Here is a 23,483-nt window from a genome sequence, read left to right on the forward strand (position 1 = left end):
GTTTTCCCTGTCGTTAGACGCCCGGATCATTTAACTGATTTGGGTGGGTTGTGATCTTTTTAGCCGATACTGACCACATTCACCATATGCCAATATTTCAGACTGATAAATGTGAACATTTTCTTTCTTAAATCATCAGAAAAAAATACATGTATTTAAAGTTTTTCCAACTGTTTCTTATTTCTTGTCAAAGTGGAAACGTCTCCTGTGAAACACCGAACAAAGTACGACACTCAGGAAACACAGGATGATAATATATTGGGCATCTTTTCAGATTTAAGGGTCAAGCTCCAAATACACTGGATCCTACATTTCCCATGATGCATCTCAATATAATTGCTCCCTAGACTATCCCTGTCCATCAAATGTGCTTAAACTCCTCACTCCTACAGTATAACTGGTTTTCTGTCAAATATTTGACTGATGACATCATCAGAGTTATCTCCATGACATCATCAGTTATCTCGACGACAAGCATAATGATGCTTCCTCTAACTGTGATATCTGATAAATGTGAAGGGGCTCAGTCTGATGCATCTGCAAACTGTCGTACCACCGTCACTTTTTATCAGTGCATCATTAAACCGGTGTTTCCTGAACACACACCGTCACCGTCACCCAGAGACAACAGGAGACTTTCTATAGAAACAGCTGCACCACACCGACCTACTGAACATCAACACCCCTGGAGAGTCAAAGTTTATCCCATCAACACTGTGCTGAACATGAAGCATATCTAAAAGCTAGTTAACCAGTAAAAAGAGCCTTCTCATCACTGTGTTACGTCTCTTTGCAGATGACGAAAATGTGCCTCGATATCATATTAAAACAGCCAAACAGGATGAATGTTCAGAGGAAAAACTGAATATAAATATAAACACAAAATATTAATTTGTTCAAAACTGATTTTACTTGTTGGATTAGCTTATTACAGATAGTTTTACAGCAGTAAACAGTTGATAAGTTACAAGAAACTGCAGAGCAGAGATGCCAAAATATGTTTGACATAATTCAAAAACTGTCTCCATTTAATATTTTTTCTGTGTAAACTGTGCAGCTTAGTGTGTATCCTGGATCTGTATCAAGATAAGTTTGTTTATGTCATGTGTTGATGTTTAAAAAAATACTATTGGCCAATGAACCGTTATCACAATTTTGAATCTACCAAATATCAATATCAGTATCTGCCTTCGGTTACGATTTCTCTTGATATTAAATCTTTTTCTTCAACATTATTCATGTATTTGAACAACACTTTATAGAGATGGCCCGTTAGTGTCATTTCACACAACAATGCAACTTGTTATACAACGTTTTTGGCGTTTCTTTGTTGTAGAAAATCTAATTTGGGGGAAAAAAGAAAAATTCAATATTGGCCGGGTTATAGTCAACTTACTAGCTTTGTCTACATCTCTCAACCATGAGATCATGGTCTTCATCGCATTCAAAACTAAAGACAGAAAGCTCTGCACAAACCTTGTAAACTGCTCTTTAGTTAAGTTTTGTCAAACTGCTGTTTCCAATATCAAGAATGAATTTTCAAAACATTTTTAATAAGAAATAACTATTTTAAATGGACAGGATTTGAGCCACAATATTCCTGGACTGAGGCGCCAAGATCCACTTCTTTTCTAGTATTCAAAACCCTGAAATTGTATTTAAAATAACTATTAATTCAGCATTTCTCCACTACTCATTGGGGTATGAGTTATTACCTTATATAATATAATTAAACTGCATTTAAACATCACCAACAGGCTAAACCCATCCAAAGTCCAACAGGAGGCTGATAAATCAGTGCAGCAGTGTGGGAGTGGAGCTGTATGTGCCTGCAGCCTCCTGCTGCCTCTGAGCTGTGTACTCCTGTTGATTTCACAATAAGGCTCTGAATGTTCCCGAATAAACTCTTCGCACTCGCTGTTCATATAACTTTGTTTTTTGGTAATCAGTTGTGTGAATGAGTAGCAGGCTGTGTGTGAAATGCTTTTAAATGCAGACGCTCTGGGGCAAGAAAAATCTGTCATGACAGTGAGTCAACTGTGACTAATTACAGGCCCTGCAGCTCCACGCCCTGCCTCCTCCAAGAGCTGCGAGTTTCTGCGCTCGAAAGAAATACAATAACATCACAGGCTGCTGAGGAATCTGCCTCTGAGACTCCGACAGAACTTGCTTATCCTTGTGTGCATTATTTACTTGACTTACATGTCCTCTTGACCTTGCATGCCATGAGCTATTTGCACAAATCTAATGTAAATATTATTCTCTGTGTGCCTGCTGTTGTACTAGTCCAAAGGTTGTTTTGGCTAATAACAATGAGAACAAAGGATCTTGGGTTTGACAGACTGGGGTTGGTGAGAGTTAATATGGGCAGTAAAGATGCTAATGTCCTGTATTATACTGTATCTCACACCAAGAAACTACTGCTGAATATAAAAAGACTCTACACCACCACCAGAGGCTGAAACTCTTCTCTGAACGCTGATGACATTCCTGTTGGTTAGCTGGCATTTTAACACACCACAGCAATTTAGCAGTTGGGTGCTCTGGAGTAAGTTTCACATTTGAGCAGTTAATTAACAAAAACATCACTGAACAACTTAATTCTTTAAATGTGCAAAAAAAAAGCAGCTTTTACAGTCTGATTTTAGATTCTAGAGAGTAGACGTCCTGACAACATGCCATGCTTCTGTAACTCAATGCAATCCCCCATTCAAGGTCTCATATAATTTAAAGGTCTCTGTCCATGTGTAGTGTGATTATAGATCAGCTCTAGCTTCTATATTAATACTGTGAAAGAATCAAAGCCTCAGTCCACAGAGAAATGCACACAGCCTGTATTCAGAAACTGAGCCTTAAAACCAGCCGTCAGGACTTCTGGAACTTTGTGATGTCACAACAGAGCAGTCACCAAGCCCCGCCCACCTGGACCCACCATCCAAACCTTGCAGGATTTGGTTTCTCTGAGTGTTTTTACCTGAAATCTGCTATATTTTTATTGGATCACTCAGAAAACGATCAGCCAATCAGAAGAGAGGCTCAGAGCCTCCTCTCTTCTGATTGGCTCACTGACCTGTTGTTACTAGAGCTCCAGAGAGAAGCCTGAGAGAGGAGATGTAAAACTACACTGAGATGGTTTTTGGTTCTTAAAACCACAAATATATTTTCTTATGGATCAACACTTCAAAATAAACCACAGAAGAAGAGGAAAGTACGGAGCTTTAAGGGTTATTTTGTGGAAAAACTCAAATGTGTTCCAGGTATTAACAATGGATATTCTCAGACAAACGAGTATCGACTACAGTGCGTGTCGGATTGTCGTTAATCAAGCTTAAAGACAATTTAATAACAGCTGTCATGAAAATGTAGACACAGCACAACAGTGTGTGTTTTAAACATCAGTTTCTCAACACTTTTTCCAGCTCTTTGTTTTACTCTCTGCTGCCTAAAATGAACTGTGATATGAGTCATGCTCTCAGTTGGAACGGTCATTTTTTACATTTGATTTCCACTTAAAAAAAAGAACTTGGCCATATTGATAATATTTTGATTAATTGTTCAGCCCTATGTCAGAATGAGGGGAAAAAAATGAGTAACAGTATTTCAAGGGGGAAAAAGACTCTATGTCTGTGGTTAGGGCCAAATCTAACACACACACACACACACACACACACACACACACACACACACACACACACACACACACACACACACACACACACACACTAGCATCTGATCATTAACAAAATGTCAATATGCTAACTGCTGCTGTCAAATGAGAAACATCAACAGAATCGACAGCCTGTCTTTACAATAAAACTGTCTTGACTGGCTCTGTAACGGGACTCGTAGTAATTATCTCAGCCCGTTTCACCATTAAGGGTTAAACAGAGTCTCTGTGTGTGTGTGTGTGTGTGAATGTGACTCTGCAGACTCAATGTTTTACTGTCATGTCTCTATGGGAGGCACCAGAACATGACCCGGTCCACGGAGACAGAGGGCAGGTCGTCTCAGTCCGTCCCGACTGAGCTGGCTTCACTCTGTCTCGCACTTTGTAATTAGAAGCTGGGCGGACAGACGCCTTCTCACACAAGCACAAACACATATAAAGGCTTTTCAAAAAGGATCCTGTCTCTGCAGCTTCATTCAGACTGGCAGACAAGTTCAAGATGTCCACCAACCGCTCCCCCATCCCCTTTACCCCCCCCCCCCCCTGCTCAGTTTAGGAAACAACAAACAATGCGGTTGCTATGGGCTCATCTGGGCGCCCTGAGACCGCATGTCAGCAGCGGTTTAGACAGCCGGCTGCCAAGTTACAGACAGTTCATGTTTGTTTGGAAAAAGGAGGAGCAACCGGGTCTGTAAAGGATCTCAATTGAGAGACTGCAAGCGTTATACTCCTTCCCTCCACGAGGTCAAACAGATAAGGGTCAGAACGAGCGTCTGCAAGAACTTTACAACATTTCATCACAAACCCAAACTCGTCCAGCGATAATCACACCAATGAAATTCTTTCAGATAATTCAGAAGGTGCTTGAGGCAGTTTTCTGACCTGAGATTCCCAGCAAAAACCCTCCCACATCACATTGGAAAAGATTTTCCTTGTCAAACTCAATGTAAAATCATATCTACTTACGCTCGCTTTCACAGCTGATCAGAACCTGACAGTGAAATCCTTTCAACAGACTCGTTTTAAAAAAGATCAAGAAAAGCACGCAAACATATCAAACTACACGAGCAGCATTAACCCACGGCTCATCAGTGTCAATATATTCAGCACTCCTCACAACGCATGTCACATTATTATCACCGAGGTATTTCTCAGTAGTTCGACCGGGAGCGCAGACACGAGACTTTTCATCGGGCTTTTAAGACGATGTGAAAAACAGATCACTGGTGAATTTAACTGCAACAGAAATGGCGACCACTACAGGAAGCTTTGTAGTTACTTAGTTAAAACAGAATAAATACTCTAGTTATACATTTCACACGGTGACTGTGGAACAGTTCGGGGGGTTCGTGACTTTGCTCAAGGACACACTGCAAAGTAATTGTAAACATCAGAAACCCTCCATGTGCTTGTACAAGCAACTGACTTTACTTCACAATACTTGCCCTGTTTGGAATTAAAACCCTGACATTAGTGTCCTGACTGCACTTTGATAGTAGTTGCAGATTTTATTCAGACTGTTGGTTGGACAAAAAAAGATATTTGAATATTTTATTTGAGCTTTGGAAACTTCCAATGTCTGCAGATTTGCAAATTTAACAAGAATTTTTAACTGAAAAATATTCATTAAATTAGTGTTCTATTCTCAAGATTGATTTAGAAACTGTGATCAGGTACAAAGCTCCATCTCATTTAGTAAAACAATCAATATGAACATCTGTCTGACCTTGATATTGTGTGTTAACGTTAGTCATCATGTAGATAAGTGAGGAAAAGACGCTGTGTGATAAACTACAACTAAAATGTCAAGATTTGGCTTAAGAAGCAACGACAAACCCTGTGATATATTGATCTAAATTGCTGTAACCTTTAAGTAAAAGTGGTGTTTTGAGTGAATTACAGCAGTTTCCTGGTGACGTGTATCAGACTCACCAGTCTCTCCATTTCCTGCTCTCGGAGCCTCTCCTCTCTCTGCCGCCGGTGGTACTCCAGCAGCTCGTCCTCATTGTCGCTGATTTCCGTGATGCTGTTCTTCCTCTCCCTCATCCCAGGGTGGGGTCTCCCTGCGGACATCTTCCTGTGGGTCCTGGGGCTGGCTACAGGGGACGAGCCAGGCAGGGAGCCCAGACTGTAAGCAGGAGACAGAGTGTTTCCAAAGCTGGCCTTTCGTACCCCGGCACCACCGCCGCCGCCACCCTCCATCATCGCAGAGGTAGGTGAAGGACTGCGGGCTCTGATCCCCCTGCTGCACATCGTCTCCTCAGATGTGGACCCACTCTTTCGTCTGAGCCTGGGACTCTCTGGAACGAGCTTAGCAAGACCTGAGGGACTATCTGGAGTCCTCAAGCTGGGGACTGTCCCTGGTAGCGCCCCTGGGAGAACCGGGACCCCTCTCCGAGCCATGGAGGGGCTAAGAGGCGGCAGCTCTCTCATAGTGCTGCTGCTCGCTCCGCCGCCTCCGTTCAGCTCCAGGTTCCTCCTGCCCATGCGAGGGCTTTCGGGGGGCTGCAGTGAACGTGGATGCTGCTGTAGCGGCGATCCTTGGATGATGTGGACAATGGGATCCAAGGGAGGCTGGAAGGCTCTGGTGGGCTGGGAAAGCTGCCTGGAGGGGCTGGAGGTGAGGGAGCGATCAGCTAGAGCGGGCTGCTCTCTGTAAGGGCTGGCAGGCCTTTCCTGGAGCACCGTGGTCGTCTTGGTCCTGGGACTGGAGGGAGACGGGGATGAGCAGGTGGGGAATTTGGGAGTGAGTCTGGGGCTACTTGGCACAATGTTTCTACTATTGAGAGATTCGTTAGAGGACAGGAGGGCGGTCTGTCGAGGGCTCTCAGACCCATCTTGGCCCAGTCCTCTGCGACTTGGCTTGGGGCTTGGAGGAGTTTCTGTTAAGACTTTCCTCTGCAGCCTGGGGCTTTCCTGGACCTTCTGTCCCGCCCCCCCACCGCTGCTGAAGTTAGGCAGTATGGTCCGTGGCTGGGGTACAGGCGGAGGCTGGGAGGTGAAATTGTAGCTAGAGGAGCGTACAGGCACTGGCGGCAGAGAAGAACTCTGGTCCTGGGGTCCTCCACTCGGAGATGGGCTGGTAAAGCTCCCACTGCTGGCAGCTGAGGGTGAGGACAGGGGGGAAAAGGGAGGGGATGTATTCTCATAGCTGGACCCCACGGACATGGCCCCTGGGCTGGTGGGAGGGGACAGCAGATACCGGCCCCCTCCGTTGACCATCGGCGACAGGGGGGAGTGAGGAACCGCTTGGCCTCCGGGAGGCTTCTTGGCCTCCAGGGAAGAAGGCTGAGGGTCGTCCATGGCTAGGGAGTCCATGATGTCCTGGAGGTCCTTCTCAATGGAGCTGACGATCGCACTGTGCTCGGACTGGACTCTCTCTCCAGGAGCTGGGGGAGACTGGGCCGGACTGGGCTGGTGATTCCCATTGACCAAGCTCTCTGTGTCTGACAGGGGGGAGAAGACAGAGAAACAAACATCAGGCTTTTGGCTTTGAAATCAAAAGAAAACCGAAACAAGACAGCAATCCAATGGTTGTGGGGCGTGCAGAACGTTCAGTGTTTAACTTGGCAACGCCATAAAGATGAAAGCCCACATTCCTGGTACCGACTTCCTGACGCCACAATAAAACCTTCAAAACCCAGGCTGCATTACCCAAGCTGGCCTTCCTTAACCACCTTTCACCGTCTTGTCAGCACCTGGAGAACATGACCACACCAACACAGCCCGTGTCAATCTCCGTCGTTCATCAGCACAAAGAGGTCAAGCACACTTCTCTGAGCTCTTTATATACAAGTACCTTCAATGGCTCTTACTCTGAGAGCGTCATCATATGCTTCACCCACCGTCTATGATGAGGTCTAATGCAAATCAGCCAGATGACACAACCTTACCCATCGGTACAAGGCGATTAAACAGTTTCAGAACCGTTCCCTGTCGAGAACCTCCACGTCTCGTCGTAACCTTGTCACTACTGCGTGGAAACCGGACAAGCATGAAGGCAGAGATAGGATTAGTGGTGAGGAAAGAAGGAAGGACACAGGCGAGGAGATGAACGGATAGACAGGCCCTGTGCATTGGATAGGGATCAGGAGAAAATGTGCCTACATAACCCAATTACTGTGTGGCCCGAAAGCAACGTAGGACACAGGCCGGGTAATCTAATCTTTACTGTCTCTCTTTAATGTCAGCATAGTAGATTATTACAGCAGAAACACACGGCCACGTGGGAGACTCACCAGCGTGGCCTTAAGGCAAGGATCAGGACACAGATCAGGTTTTATTACTGCTAAATGAAATCCGTTTAAATGCACTTCTTGCCTGTTCCAATGGAAACACGAGGGTAATTGCAGCGTGGAGTCGTCAGTGCTAACACTGAGAGGTAGAGCCGTCATGTTCAGCGGTGTTGTAATAACATTAGGAGATCATAAAAAAATGTCTGTGCAGCGGAGGAAACGATAAAACAAACACAGGACAGAATGGCATTAGATAGAAGAGTCAATTTAGTCTCTGTTGTGTGATGATGTCAGAAGGAGACGTCCCAATAGCAAAACTCTGCTCTAAAATATAGAAGCTTCACAAATAATGCATTAGCTGTGCTTGTTCAGCAGAGATGGGAGCAGCTTCCTGCCTGCTCCCCTTTAATGACTCTGCCATACAATGAAGCTCTGCCTTCATGACAGCCTGAACACAATCAAATCTGAACACATATCCATGAATATTACACAGCAGTGTGGTCCTGGTCCTGCAGGCGGTCTCGATGGTACATTTCATCTGTTGGGCTCCGGCATGTATGTCAATGTCACATGTTTCTCACAGAAAACAAACCCGCTGGATTCTTACGTACAGGGTCAAAGAAAAAAAGAAAACGAGGGGGTGGGTGACAAAAATAAATGCATCCGTTTGCTGAAGGAAAGCCCATGCAATGATGTCATGGGCTACAGACCATCGCCTCCAGTGCACCATGCAAAACTTCATTTAAAAATCCGCCAATTTAGTGTCAGCTGACTTGCCTGTAGAACCGCGACTCTGACACGACATGACTCGAGAGATTTTATTCCACGCGACGACCTCTACAATTCGGCATTAATTACATCATCAATAATAAACATACGTCAGCAGCATCTGCCTTCCCCCCCCCTACACATCCCTCTATCACGAGGACACACTGTGACTCAAGCGAAGAAATATGTATCGAATTAAGGGTATATTTATTGATAACCTATACGAAGGATAAAGAGCGAAGTTCCAGTGAATAGCATTAAGTGTGTGATGTCATACGCTGCGTGCACGCTCCTTGATAAACGACAGAAAATCAAACAGTCATATTCTGGACGGGATCTGGCGTGTGGCCGGTTCGTATCACTTCTCTCAGGCATCAAGCAGGAGGGTTACTCACATGAAGGAATAAAACAGCGACCCCGGTCAATGTCAGTGCGGTTCACTTGCTATGTGACACACATTGAGGCCCACATCCTCCGGACACCGGTACCGGACCGGCTGTGACGGAGCCCCGCCGAGCCTGGCTCCACACACGCCGAGGGAGAGCTGGAGACTCACCACCGAGGTGATATTTCAGCCGGGGGTTGGGGTGCTAGGCACCGCCGCTGCCTACGGTACCACTGGCGTCAAGTTACTTAGAACGTAACATTGCGTTTCCGGTTAGAACTTTCAAAATAAAATTCTAATTTAGTTTAAGGGGTCGTGGAAAATACTTAATACTGTAGATGTGCTGTTCTCATTTACAACCAATATGCAATAGTTCAGTGTACATTTTAAAGTCCTTCTCAGTGTGACTCTGACTTTTAAATGAGTATGTTTATCACTAACATTGTCCCAAATATTTTGAAAGGAAAACAAAATACTGGCTTTTCAACTGTAGCTCCTACATTTCAAGGACACATAGGTTCAAACATAAAACCAATCAGCTCATATATATCTCCTGAATAAGCCAATCCCTTGAAATGATTAAATATTGCGTTGTATTTTGAAGGCAAAATCGTCGTACTTCCGGTGTCATGGCTAACTTGATGTAGCTCTTTCCATCCAGGCTGCTGTGAACTACTGGGAGTTTTACAGCGCTCTTTTAAAGAGTCACAGCAGTTGACTTAATGGCTTGTCGCTGTTATTGTGTCTCTAATGCAGATTGTAGATGAGACAGGAGACATGCTTTTTATGATGCGTTTAAGAAACAGGTCTCATCACCAAGGCAACATATTAGTTTAAATAACAAAAGCTTCCAAGGAGAGGCTGCAAGAAGAGAGTTTTTTTTCTTCTTTCTAATGGAAATTAATTCCTTTAAATAAATAATAACTGAACCCATAACTGTTTTTATTTGACCATGAACGTCTCTGAATTTGTTTGTATGAAAAAAAAAGCTTTTGCTGGATTTAAAATTCATCATGACACATTTAAAAACTAGTGGTGGAGGAAATATTCTTTCACTTGACTAGAAATACTAGTAAAAATCCTGCAGTGAAATGCAAGGAAAGTATTTTTTATTTATGTCACATAGGTAGAAAATATCATTACCAAAATGTATCAGAAGTAAAAGCTCTCTGTGTCTGTTGTTATATGTTATATTACTGGATTGTTACGTATGTGTAAATTAATTTTTACTGCTGTAGTTGGTCAAGCTGAAGTAATTTTTCAAACTTTTTTACATACTATATGAAGTAGTATGAAATGGAAATACTTAATGTACAAGTACTTCTAATGGGTATTAATGCCCACTATTTTAATAAATGCACATTATTATATTCTACTGCTGTTTAAAAGTCTGTTTAAACCTGATTCTATACTTTCAGAATATGATACAGCCTAAACGCACATAAACTCAGAAGTAGAACGCAGAAGTCCAAATAAAAAAATTAATTAAAGTAAACACAAAAAAACTACAATTTTTAATAGGTTATGTGTGTCATTCCCTCTGGCTGAACTCTGTCACATAGATAAAATAAAATAAAATAAAATAATAGTAGAGACCTTATGTGAAATATTAAAAGGGATGATAATGGGGATTAAACTGGTTTAGAAATGGAAATTAAAGGGCAGGACAGAGGTTCTCAGTGTGTTGTCAAAATTATCTAATCCTATTTTATTGATGGACACTTTTTATTGCATAATGAAATAAAATCAGAGATTCAACAGCCATATGGTGCCGCACTGCAAACACAATCACAATCAACTGCTTCACAAACATTCGGCTCTGTCAAGCAGCCAGTGACAGATACAGTGGCCAAATCACAGAAAGATAAAGGCCTTTTGTTGAAAAGCGAGGCGAGCACCCATCCAAGGCAGGTGGGTGGGTGCAGGAAGGGACAGAAGGGGAAACCCAGGGAGGGAGGGAGGGCGGAGAGATGGCAGACAGTAGAATGAAAGTGGAGGTTTATAAATAGTTTGTGAAAAAGATACTGTAACCACAGCCGTCGGCCACTTTAAGTAAGCAGCTCAGGGTTCACAAAGCCGTCTGCTGGCCGGGCACAGCGGCACAGGAAACGTCCAATCAGTGAAGAGGTGGTAGCTGGAAGACAGCTGGCTGAAGACAGCTGGTCAGTGGACCCAAACTGACCTGGCACAGCTCAGCAAAACCAAACAACAGACAGGTGAATGTGAAAAACACAGCGGGCACTGCAGAGCTGCGTGATCACATGCATCACATCAGGCGCATAATGAGCCGTCGTCAGAGGAGCTCTGAACCGAGATCAGCTACGATGCAAAGTATCTTTACAGCTGATCAAAAGCAACCGATGAAACAAGGTGCTCAGTAGGAACTTTAACACACTCTCACAACATCTGTACAACATCTGTCCAGATGGTGATTATCAAACAAACTGCAGCCAAGAGTTTTTTTTCCCCTCAAACTTCAACATCTAAATGTTATTGGGGCAGTTCAGGAGGCAGAGCGGGACGTCCACTAATTGGAAGGTCGGCAGTTCGATTCCCGGCTCCTCTTTGTCCACATTTCAAAGTGTCCTTGGGCAAGATACTGAACCCCATGTGAATGTGCAGGTATGGTAGAAAAAGCTCTACACTTGCAGGGAAAAGCACTTTCTGAACGGGTGAATGTGGCTTCCACTGTGAAGCACTTTGAGTGATCAATAAGATTAGAATAGCTTAAATAGAAAGTACAGTTCATTTAAAACACTGCGATTTTTCTGCTGACCTCTTGGTACGTGGCCTTTTCTATCTGATGCATCATGATGCTGATGCTAAAGAACATGAAATCTTTTGTTCTTTTCAAGCTTCGGGACAAATCATGATTTTAATCTCTTTTTTTCATATTAATGCAGGACTATAACTATAATACATTAGAGACCTTGACCACCTACAAGTCTGTCAAAACACAGGTTATCCCATACAAGTTGGATTTATTTAGTAAACACAACACTGCAGTTACTCAGTCCTGCCTTATAATTACATTATCAATGATAAAAACACGATAAAACTGAAAGCTTATTTCCATCGTGGTCCACATCTACAGAAGGTCAGTGTTAGAGGCTTCAGCACAGGTTAGGAAAGAAAAGTCCTCACACTAATTAATGTTCTCTAACAGGAAAGGAGTGCGCTGACAGCTGCCTAGTTAACGTTACTGACATGACAGAATAACGTACTGGGAAAAATGTGGCCCCTGGCCCATGTATTTTAAGGAGCAAGGAATAAAACTTTACTGCCCTGTAGCACAAACTGACCATAACATCATATCATATCAGCAGGTTTCACAACCACTGTACGTGTTTTATAAACTGATATCAGTGTTTGATTTCAGGCGGAAAAGCTGGAAATGTATAATTCTTATATAAATATGCAGTGTGTCAGTTGGGTTTAGCTGGGTTTGGTCCAGAATTCATACACAGATAACAAGTGTAATTTCTCTCTGAGCAGATATGACCGATATGCCCTCTTTATCATGGGAGTGGTATAAGCGCTCTTCGTCTGAATGCGACGCAGGAATGCGTAATTGGGGAAAATGGTATGTTTCTAAAACAACGGAAGGCTTTCATTACGGGATCAGGAAGTCCAGAGCGGCCAGCGCGCCTGTGTGCTATACTTATCCCCTGGTGGCAGCAGCGTCAACTCAACGGCACCAAGAGGGAAATAACAGGACGCTCTGACAGATCCCTGGTAGGAGAGCACGCCAAGAAAAGATACACTTACGGTTATGAGCCTGCGACGAGGAACATTCACCACACACACACACACACACACACACACACACAAACACATACATGCAAGCAGCTAGAAACTTTTGCCTGGAGACATAGAGGAATGAGATGCTCATAAAACATGCATGGTGTGAACTCCAGCACCAGGTCCCAGCTGGGCGCCATTCAGGCTTCGGGGTTCAACGGGTGCCGCATTTTAAAGGCTGACTCTGACAACAACGGTCTTATAACGGAGCTGCAGACAGGAAAAACAGGCGCGCTTGTGCCTTTGTTTTACTGTATAGGAAGAGATCGTTCTATTTTCCACATAAAATGTCTTTTGTCAGAAAAAGGAAAATCACTAAAACCTACTCTTTCCTGTGCCGCTGCACTTCCTCCACCCTAGGCAGCTATAAAAGAAAAAAAAAGGAGGGAAAATGCCGGTTTACTGCTGTGCAAACATCCACCTGTAAAATAAACGTCCCTGCTGCTCCGCCTCACCACCAGCCTGTCGGCCTCCGCAACAATCTGACCCATTCATCACATATAGGCCGAGCTGAAACTGGAACTTCACGAGGGAAACGCTCTTTCTAGGCTTTTTCAGCCGTGTGACAAAGGGACAGTGTGTTTTTATTCACAGTGGGCCTGTGTTAGTGGAAGAGGAGGGCAGACGGCGTTGAGTGAGGATATACAGTGAAACGCACAAATGAACTTGGTGTAATACGAGGACGCGCGTGGGCGCCACGCGGTACCTGCACACATCCTGTAGTCCCCGGTGGAGACGCTTCCTGCCTGCGGCATCATGCTCTTCATCCTGAAGGCTTCTTCAGGGTGGTTGAAGCGGAAGAAGTTTGACTGGCCAAAACACAGCATACAGCCTGCAAGACAGCACAGACACAGCATTGGTATTCATTTGTCCCACACACACACCAACAACAGTTTTAACATTTTTTCTTTTACAGTTTTAGGAAATTAACTCAAAGTTCAAGTTCTCTTAAATTGAACAGTTGTGTCCCTCCATCAGTCTGAACACAGTAACATATGCTGAATTGTTGTAATTTACTGACTACATGCTGTTAATTTGGTGACTATACGTCATTACTAAATAAAGGAATAGTCTGACATTTAAGGAAATATGCTTATTTGCTTTCTTTTCAAGATTTAGAGGAAGACTGACACCGCTCTCATGCCTGTATCTCAAATATAAAGCTAAAGCTAGGAGGCGATTAGCTTAATTTAGCGTAAAGACTGAAAACAGGGAAACAACAAAGTTTTAAAGCTCCATATTTTCCTCTTCTGCTGTCTTTTATTTTGAAGTGTTGATCCATAAGAAGATATATTTGTGGTTTTAAGAACCAAAAACCATCTCAGTGTAGTTTTACATCTCCTCTCTCAGGCTTCTCTCTGGAGCTCTAGTAACAACAGGTCGGTGAGCCAATCAGAAGAGAGGAGGCTCTGAGCCTCTCTTCTGATTGGCTGACTGTTTAGCAGATTAGACAGTATAGCAGATTTCAGGTAAAGACAGGTAAAGACAGGTAAGCCAATGTTTTAGAAGGTAAAGTTTCCATTTTTAAATCAAGTAAACAAACCACATGGTGCGGTTTAATGTGTTCATGTCAATCTCTAACAGAAGACAATATAATAACAGGTGTGTCAGTGGAGCAGCACAAATTAGATACTGCACAATCAAGTTTCTTCAATATACAGGATGTAATGTCTGTGCAATGTCTTATTTTGATTTGCAAACGTGTAATTCGGTAGCTTTAAAGTATTGCGATGTCCCATTGTATTTGTGTTTTGAAGTTGCAGTCAGCGGAGGCCACGGCAGCCTTCACACTGCTGACGCTGCAGCTCTGCTGACAGCTCTGTGCCTCTGTTTGGATCTGACTGTTTAGAAAATGAAGATTATAGTTACATAATTGAACGTCACTATAAATGTGGTAAGAATTCTGCATCTTTCAACCCAGTCTGTCCCTTTAACTCTTGAAAGGCGACCTGATCCCCACTGTTTGTGTACAGATTAAACAAACCAGATACAACATGTTAATCAGTAAGCTTTAGAGGCTAGCTGCTTCCCCCTGCTAAGTCTTTATGATAAGTTAAGCTAACCACCTGCTAGATTCATATCTAACGTAAAGACAAGAGTGGTATCAATCAGGAAGAAAGGAAGCAAACAATCATATTTCTCAAAATGTCAAACTATTCCTTTAATCACCCAACAGCTGTGTGTGTGACCCTGAACAGGACGCAGGTTGGACAGAGACGCAGAGGAGTGACATAACAGCCAGCGGAGGTAAGTAAGGTGAAAACAGGCGTCAGAGCTGCTCTGACAGCATCAGGGGTGAAACCAGTGCAAAACTCTCCAACAGCAACCGACGGGACAAAGAGACTGTGCTGACGCAGATCACGCTGCGCTCACCGTCACCGACACACACACACGAAACAACAAAGCATGAGGGCACAGAGTCTCTCGTCACCATGTAAAAGTGATGATGGACGACACTTTGAGCTGATAAGCTGCAGCCGATGTAAAAGACAAAGTGGAGAAAACATCTCTAAGTATCACACAAGTTTGGGCTTTGCATCAGAAAGAGAAATTTATCATTTACACAAAAACATATGTTTTTATTTGCATTTCAAAACTTTTCAGTAAAGCAGGAAGCTGCATCAGGGAAATGACATTTTTAATTAGTAAAATACCTTCAACGCCAAATAAATAAATCTGTGTTCTCTCCCTAAACTAAACCCATTGGTTTATACAATCAAACTGTCTGATGTGCCCCCCCCCCCCCCCCAACATCCTGTTTCTACAGGAAATACTTCCAATTAAGGAGATAAGATGCTCTTCATGTGCTGTGATGACAGAGTCCAAACTGAACACAGTGACGACAGACTGAATCGTCTGTTTAAAAAATATCTAATGATAAATTTCAAAGGATGTTCAGTTTGTCAGATGTTCCACTGACTCAAATTCACCAGTCCTCACAGCCTGTGACTCATTTCAGGTTTTCAGATGTAGGACGGCCTCTGCATCATCACACTTGTATTGTAAACACAACGATGGCTGAAGCTCTCGCCCAGACTGGCAGGCAAACAGCTGCTAATGCTAACGTTGGCTATGTAGCAATAGCAAAACTTACAACTAGCTCCTTTAAATCTGCACCAATCAATATTTTTATACAGATCAAATGACTGTGTGTAATGTGAATAAACCAAATGAACATTATCACCTACTTCTAAAGCTCCTTTCAGATCTGCAGGACGTTTTTAGTGTCCTTCAGCTCATTGTTTTGGTCTCACAGCCCACAGCTTTGTTTAGGACCACAGAGGGCAGCTGTGTTCAGTAAAAGAGAAAGCTCTAACAAAGCTACATGCATGCTAGCAGCCCAGCTACACACAGCAGACAGACACATTTGGCAACTAGCTGGTGACCATAGTGGATCATTTCACAGTTAAAAGCACGTATGTTCCCCTCAGGTGTTGGTGTACACCAAAAAATAGAGCTGAAGTGAGAGTGAATATTGGACTTAATTCACCAGGCGCCCACCTCCACATGAATGCTTACATTGCTCCATATTTGCTGGATGTGTAAATAGCAAAATATGTGCTACCATACACTCTTAAAATGTTATAATATGTCATTGTCTTGTTTATAGGTTGTTTCTTCTGGCCCCAACATGACCAAAAATATAATGTGTTGCAGGTTTAAAGGTTCAGGTGAGAGACAAAGAATGCAAATAACTTTTGTCTGTTTACAAAAACTCCACATGGCACATTTAAGTTGGCAGTGCTGCTTTGTAATGTCTCATGCAGAGTACATGATGCTTGTCACGTATTTTTGAGCACTTTGGTTCATGTGCTGGTTGATTTTCTTTCACCTCTGTCTGTCAAGAATACAGTATGAAAAACTGAGCTATAGTTTGTTTGTTTTTGCTTGAACACGTCTTCAGTCTGAAGCTGCAGGCGCACAATATTACATGAGTTATTAGTCACGGACTGACAGAGCTGATCCTCTGAACTGATCAGGCCTGTATCTACTTACATGACATAACTCAGACCCAACAAACACACTCGGTCTCTATGGCGATATCAACCGCATCGACTTTTTCCACACTGGTTTGAAATGTCAAAACACGTAACTAATGCAGCCCCTTCATGCGCCACATGGCCGATAGCAGATAAGCAATCACATGTTTATTGCTTTCTCGATATAGCGCCGCCATTGTCCCGCCGAGATTATGAGGGGGAAAAAGATCTTCCGGGCCGAGCGGAGATAAGATGCCCCGCCTGTCGTCACGGGAAAACATGAGGCCTGAAGACAGGATGGAAACTTCTCCATCACGCAGGAGGCTGAGGTGATGTACAACAAAGCCAGATGGCCTTTTATTCTGGACAGACACACACACACACACACACACACACTGACAGCCTGGGAAGAAACCACCTAATTACATCACAAGCCGTGGGCAAGGACGCAGCTGAGGCACAGCGATAGAAAAGAGGTGTTTGTTATGTTTTGACAAGTTGTGTTCTCTGCAGCCCAGAAGCTGCTTCTGTCACTCAAAACTAAAAATACCGAACTTCCCTTTGTATTTCTTCTAATATGTCCTCTCTGTACCCACATATGCTTTCCAGGGTTGTGGGAGTGTGTCCCTGCACACATGAGCTAAGGGGCAGGGCACAGCCACAACATTTACACTCACAATGATACCTACAGGAAATTTAGGGTCACGATTTAGGGTTCATCGAACCTGCACATCCTTAGACTGTGGAGAGGAAACACAGAGGAAACCCACTGAGACACTCGGAGGAGGTGAAAGCTTAAAGCTAGAAACAGACACCAGTCAGCTGGTGTTAGGAAGGAGGTTTTTCCCCATTGTCTCTCAGCTTCTCTCTGTGATATTGTCAGGTCTTGACTTTAACCTGTAAAATGCCTTGACATAATATATGATGTGATTTGGCGCTGTAAAAATAAAACTGAATTGAACCCTTCTTGTTTTGATTGTTAATCACACCGGTGCAGCGTGTTGAGGAGGAGTCTCAGACTGATCTCATAAGCTGCAACAAGCTCATGCAAGTCATTATTACTGCTAAAGTGTAAAGAAATTCACTCGGTTGTTGGTCTGGTAATGAACACACACTGTCATTGGTTGTTGCTTTGTTTTTTCTTTTACCTTTATTCATCCAAGTCGGCTTCGCTAAGAGCAGTGGTGGTAATAAGGGAGGGAGAAAGTGCCGGTTTGTCACTGTGTCCTCTCACTTTTATTCTGCTGATTCTTAGGGATTTATTGTATTTCATGGTCGTCATGGTAAAAACGTCACATTTCCCTGAACTATCCACCAACATCAGTCTCTGGCAGTTCAGTAACTTCGAACAATGTCTAGTTTAAATGTCGTTACTGGTGAAAAACAACATTCACTAATTGGTACATACAGATTTTAGAGAGGATTGTATTGTGTTTGGGTCTCGGAGCCCCTTCATGACAATCTTCTATATCCCGTCTAAATTAATTTGCACATTGCAGTGTGTCTTGCACACGTTAGGACCATCAGCTGGTAAAGAATTGCTGACTAGCACAGTGGTGCTGCTAAATACCACTGACACTTTACACTGGTACAACAAATGCCTCATGCTGCGTGAGCTGTCCAAACACAGAGGTTTGCTTATTTGCATTAGCGTTTCTGTTTCGTCTTCAGTATCTGGATGAAGTGGTGCAGAGGTTTTTAAACTTTCCATCAGCGTTCCCTTCAGTGGTCACAACACGATCCTCAACATAACTTTGGTCGGTATTTTCCAGAGTTTGAAATTGTTTCTTGATATTTGGAAGTCTCATCAGCAGGAAAATGAGCACGCCATCAGTTTGGTCATGAAAGGGGAAAAACAAAAAGATGCTGAACAAGGCATCTGAGAGCAGTCGTCGGGATGTTAATACTGCGGTCTGAAGAGCCACGTCAGCTCGGCCGCCGTGTCTTCAAGCTCTCCACTTCAGCAGTCATCCGACTCCTTCACCTAGCTCCTGTTTCCTCTGGCGCCCTCCTCCCTCCGCCTCCCTCCGCCTCCCTGACTCACGGCACACACACTCTCCTACACTCTGACTTGCACTAACACGATTTCCCTGGTGGAGATCAGTTCAGGCACTTCCAAAGAAATCGCTGTGTAAAAGAACGTAGCTTGAAGCGGCATGTATCTGACACAGTCATGACAGAGCTGCAGGGGTTTGGTGATGGCTCTGTGGTGCACTGTGTCATTTTTAGTCAGCAGTTCTGTAAAAACAGTGACAGAGGATACTGGGGAACAACGAGGACGAAGGTTCATAACTGCACCTCCAACAACAGCGTTTACCATATACTTACTGCTAATATGGGCCTGTATTATTAGGAGCTTAGCATGCTGCCTAGAAATGAGCTCAAAGCACCACAGTGCAGTAGTATCAGTCAGCTTCCTGTTAAATTCATATTCATTCCAGCTGATTTCATAATCAGTAACAACAATAAGTGTCCGTGTTGTACGTTACATCAATAATATCAATAATAGTTGAATGTCTTTAACTCAGTTTCTTATTTTTTACAGTTACAATCTGCTTGGAATAATAAAACTGAACACCCTGCACCATATTATTTTCATCACTGATTAGAGTGTTGATGACTTTTTCTCAATAAGCAATTAATCATTTAGTCTATAAAATGTGATAAAAAAAATAGTGATATTTCCAACACCTGAATGATGACTTCAAATGTCTTGTTTTGTGTGACAAAAAGTCCAAAACTGCTAAATTATAAATTTGCAAAGATATAAAACAGAGAAAAGCAGCAAGTTAGCATGCTAACATGCCCAAGCTAAAGCTGTGAACATGGTTTTAGCATTAAACCTTTTTAGCATGTTAGCAAGCTGCTGTTAGCATTTCAAATTCAAATACTTCTTTTCTGCTCAAAAGTCCAAAACACAAAATATATTAAAGTTGCAAGGATATAAAACAGAAAAAAGCAGGTTAGTATGCTTGAATTAAGATGCTGAACACGGTAAACATTATACCTGATAAACAGCATCACGTTACCAATGACACTGTTACCGTGTTGGTAAGCTGCAGTTGGCATTTAGCTCAAAGTGGCGCAGCACTGCTAGCATGGCTGTGTCTTGTTTTCTGATACAAATCATTTTCTGTAGTTTCGTATCACTTCCTTTTAAATTCATGAGTTAAGTGGTTAGAGCAGTTAATTTCATAGTTTAGTTGTTAATAATTTTTATCAGGTTTAGCATACTGTATACAAAATTAGCTTCAAAGGGAACCATGCACATTAGTTTTCTAAATGCTCTGTGCCGTTTAGCAGTGTTTCCCACAGACTGAGAGCTCATCTGCGGTGGTTGATGATATATAGAAACTGGACCGACAACTTCCGGACACAGACTGATCTGCGAGTGGATGACACTGAGCACAGGCAGCATTGTTCAGCGTGGTGATATCGTGTGTATAAATATGCACATGCCACAGTGGTGCAGAGGCTGCTGCAGGCTGATGGATGAGGGGAGACACTTCTCCTCCTTCTCCACCGTTCTCTCGGCACAAACTGCTGCTGGCGGCCGACACTCACTCACTCACTGATTCCTCTGCTGCCCCTGAGGGAGCCTGCCCCCGTATCTCTGCAGGCGCAGGGCAGCGTGTGTGGTCACTGACAAGATAAAGCCCACCAGGGATGAGTCAGCTAAACGCACATAGCACGCAACTCCAATATGCACTGTGCTACGACATTGTCCTCTGATGGAAAATGTAGAAGAAGCAAAAGCTACAGATCAACCACCTTTTTAATTGAGGGGTAAAATTTTTCAGATGAAGTTTATGGGTTGGGAAAATTCTCCTACGTCTTTAAGTTTAATGAAACCATTTTAAAAAATCTACTACAACAACTATTTTTCTTTAACTTATGTAAAAGTTCATGAAAAGGTTTTCACAGGAGAACAACAATATTACACTGAAGTTTAGATAATAATATATCTGATAAAGACTTAGATCGCGATTATGGTAAATCTGTGCAAAATCACATATAAAATCTAAATCTAAAAATCTATATTTAATGCAGTGACAATGTTCGGCTGTTGTGGATTTCCTTAGAAAAATCTCTGCACATGTCAAGCAAAAACCTCCGTTACTCATTTTGTTTGTTTTAAATTACAACAACTGGAATCTTAAAGTTGGACTAAAGCTGCAATTAAGAATTATTTTAAGTATCAATTAGTGTGTTGGTTTTACAGTAACAAAACAGTGACAAACACAACAATCAAAAACGATACTGAATCTATAATTATATAAATGCAAAAACTTTACTTCCTGCATTAAATTCATATCTACACATATGTAACATTTACATTTAATCCAACATTAATGTATAATCTTATGTCATTGATATCAGCCTCACTGTTTATTGTTCACACTGTATTAAAGCTGTCCTGATTTATTGCTAATGCAAACTGAGCATTTCCTTCTGCTGCTGCTTCACATTAAAAGCATTCAACCAGTCAACCGGGACTTTAAGGGCGTGTACGTCGAGATTACCTCAGAAGGATTTAAATCATTCTTATTTTTATTTTCTTTATGACCTCCAAACCCAAAATATATTCAGCATTTAACAGCCGGTTCTGGCCTATTTGACACTTACGATACCTACCGATAACTGATTGACGATTGATTCACCAGTGTCTGTCTGAACACAGTTTTTTCCCCATCAATTCATCTGCTTTAAGCTTGCAGTGAGACGATGTCTGTAAAGACCATTACTGGCAGTCTCTTGATACCAATTAGCACTCATCAATTCAACCATTACAGCACCGCTCAGCTACTTATCATGATGGATCCTCCTGCAGCGAGGAGCCACGCTGCAGGGAGCGTCAGACAATAGATCTCAACAAAATAACTGTAGATTTATGACGGTGTGGGATGGCGAGCGTTTATCCAGCTCCCTGCAACGGTTCAGGATGTAAAGACACTCTAAAAGAGGCCATGTATCACAGTCAGCGGGGAGGAGGTGGGGGTGGTTAGGTTCATAAATCACGCTGTTATTCATTATAGAGGGCCCACACAGTGTTGACACAGAGAAACTGCAGTGTTTCATTTCGCAATTACAGGAATGAAAGATAATTTAATGGAAGCACTTGGAGTAAAGTCAATAAACCGGGCATGACCGATGTATGAAGAAAGGTCTGCTGGGATGTTTCCAACTTTTAAGATCAACAAAATAAAATCTTTCTGAAAGGAGCAGATGGACCAGGCGCTTGTCAATATCTCAAGCTTATCTCAACTGTCGGTTTATTTAACAGCATCTGTTTCTGGTCACAAACACCAGTCTCCACCCAAACAATGGGGGTTTTCTCACCTTATCTCCAGCACTAAACAGATCTGCTGCAGACATGCTACTCTTATATTAAACAAACAGATGGGTGGGGTTGTTAATAAGATCGGAGAGATGCTGAAACCTAAACATGCAGAGAAATGCACCGCACCTCAAACCACTAAATCCTTAACAGGACTTCACATTGAGTTTGTCTTAGCTCCACTGGAAAGCTCCAAGTCATCAGTGACCTGGTGGTGATGTAGAATACAGAACAACCAAAGCACAAAGATGAAAGCTTTCCAAAAAAGAAATGTCCTCAGTTCATTTCTGACGCCCTGACGCACGTCTCCCTAGGTGGCCTGAGTTTAAACCTGCGAGGCCTCGTCTTCAAAAGGTCACGTTCTCCTCGGCGATCAGTCATCGTACGAGCTAATCAGCTGCGGTGACAGGAAAGGTGAACCCAGCGGTGGTGGAGGTCGAGAGCTCTCTGGAGATCGACTTTCTCCACAGCAAGGAGGGTGGTCTCTCTGACATTTGGTAATGACGCTTAAAGACCCGCAGCTACTGTAGCGGTAAACCCTGTTTCCAGTGAGGAATGAGGAATTTTCTGGTAAGGACGAATGTTTGAAACGTAAGCTCCGTGTGCGTGACTGAGGTAGAATACCTCTGCATGGGGCTGCAGATTAAGAACTGTATGTTTAAGCCGTTTCTATTCAATTTTTTTTGAATGCTGACAATGACAAGATTGGTCTGTGTGGGTGTGCGATTTACTGAAAGCAATGGCTTCTTTCTCCTTCCCATCATCATGATGTAAATTAAAGACAAGGATCTTTCTGTCTTTCTGGATCTTCAGTTAAAGCGGCATTAATTGATTTGTTTTGGCCACTGGGGGACAGAGGGACAAGCTGATAACAACACTGACACATTATCACCCTAACAAGTGCATTTACACATCCAGCACGGAGAAACATTAGCATTAGTGCTTTGTGCTAACCTGAAGAAGAAGTCCATACGGTATTGACTGTGGGTTTATCGGGGTGTTTTGTTTTCACTGGTAACACCGGCCTAGAGGAAAAGATCACAATCTTTTTGAATCATAAATCCACAACCTAGAATCACGATGAGAATCCTATTTCCGCTCTGGTTTTATTGTGAAAGTCCTGACAGGAAGTTGTGGTCGGTATCGTTCCGCCACTTTAAAGCTTCTTTCCGGATGTTTGTCAGCTAGCCGCAACTCTTCACCCACAATGCCGTCTTCTGTTTACAAACTGTGTCACAACAAATCACACATTTTGCTTAGTTCAAAAGCGGATCATTCGCCGTGGATTTGTTTGCGTCATTTGATCCAT

General features: G+C 42.9%; 1 protein-coding gene across 23 annotated transcripts in view; it reads right to left on the reverse strand.

The window, feature by feature from the left end:
- The window catches only part of phldb1b (pleckstrin homology-like domain, family B, member 1b), a 111,228-nt gene that overhangs the window by 40,568 nt on the left and 47,177 nt on the right, over positions 1 to 23,483 (reverse strand). For all 23 annotated transcript variants that reach the window (XM_056373349.1, XM_056373353.1, XM_056373361.1 and 20 more), the window contains 2 exons: positions 13,563 to 13,688; positions 5,600 to 7,113 (listed from right to left, as the gene is read on the reverse strand). In XM_056373349.1, coding sequence (XP_056229324.1) covers positions 5,600 to 7,113; positions 13,563 to 13,688 — 1,640 coding nt within the window. The remainder of the gene's footprint in view (positions 1 to 5,599; positions 7,114 to 13,562; positions 13,689 to 23,483) is intronic.

The sequence above is a fragment of the Seriola aureovittata genome, chromosome 4 (genome assembly GCF_021018895.1).
Source record: "Seriola aureovittata isolate HTS-2021-v1 ecotype China chromosome 4, ASM2101889v1, whole genome shotgun sequence".
In the NCBI taxonomy this organism is placed as follows: Eukaryota; Metazoa; Chordata; class Actinopteri; order Carangiformes; family Carangidae; genus Seriola; species Seriola aureovittata.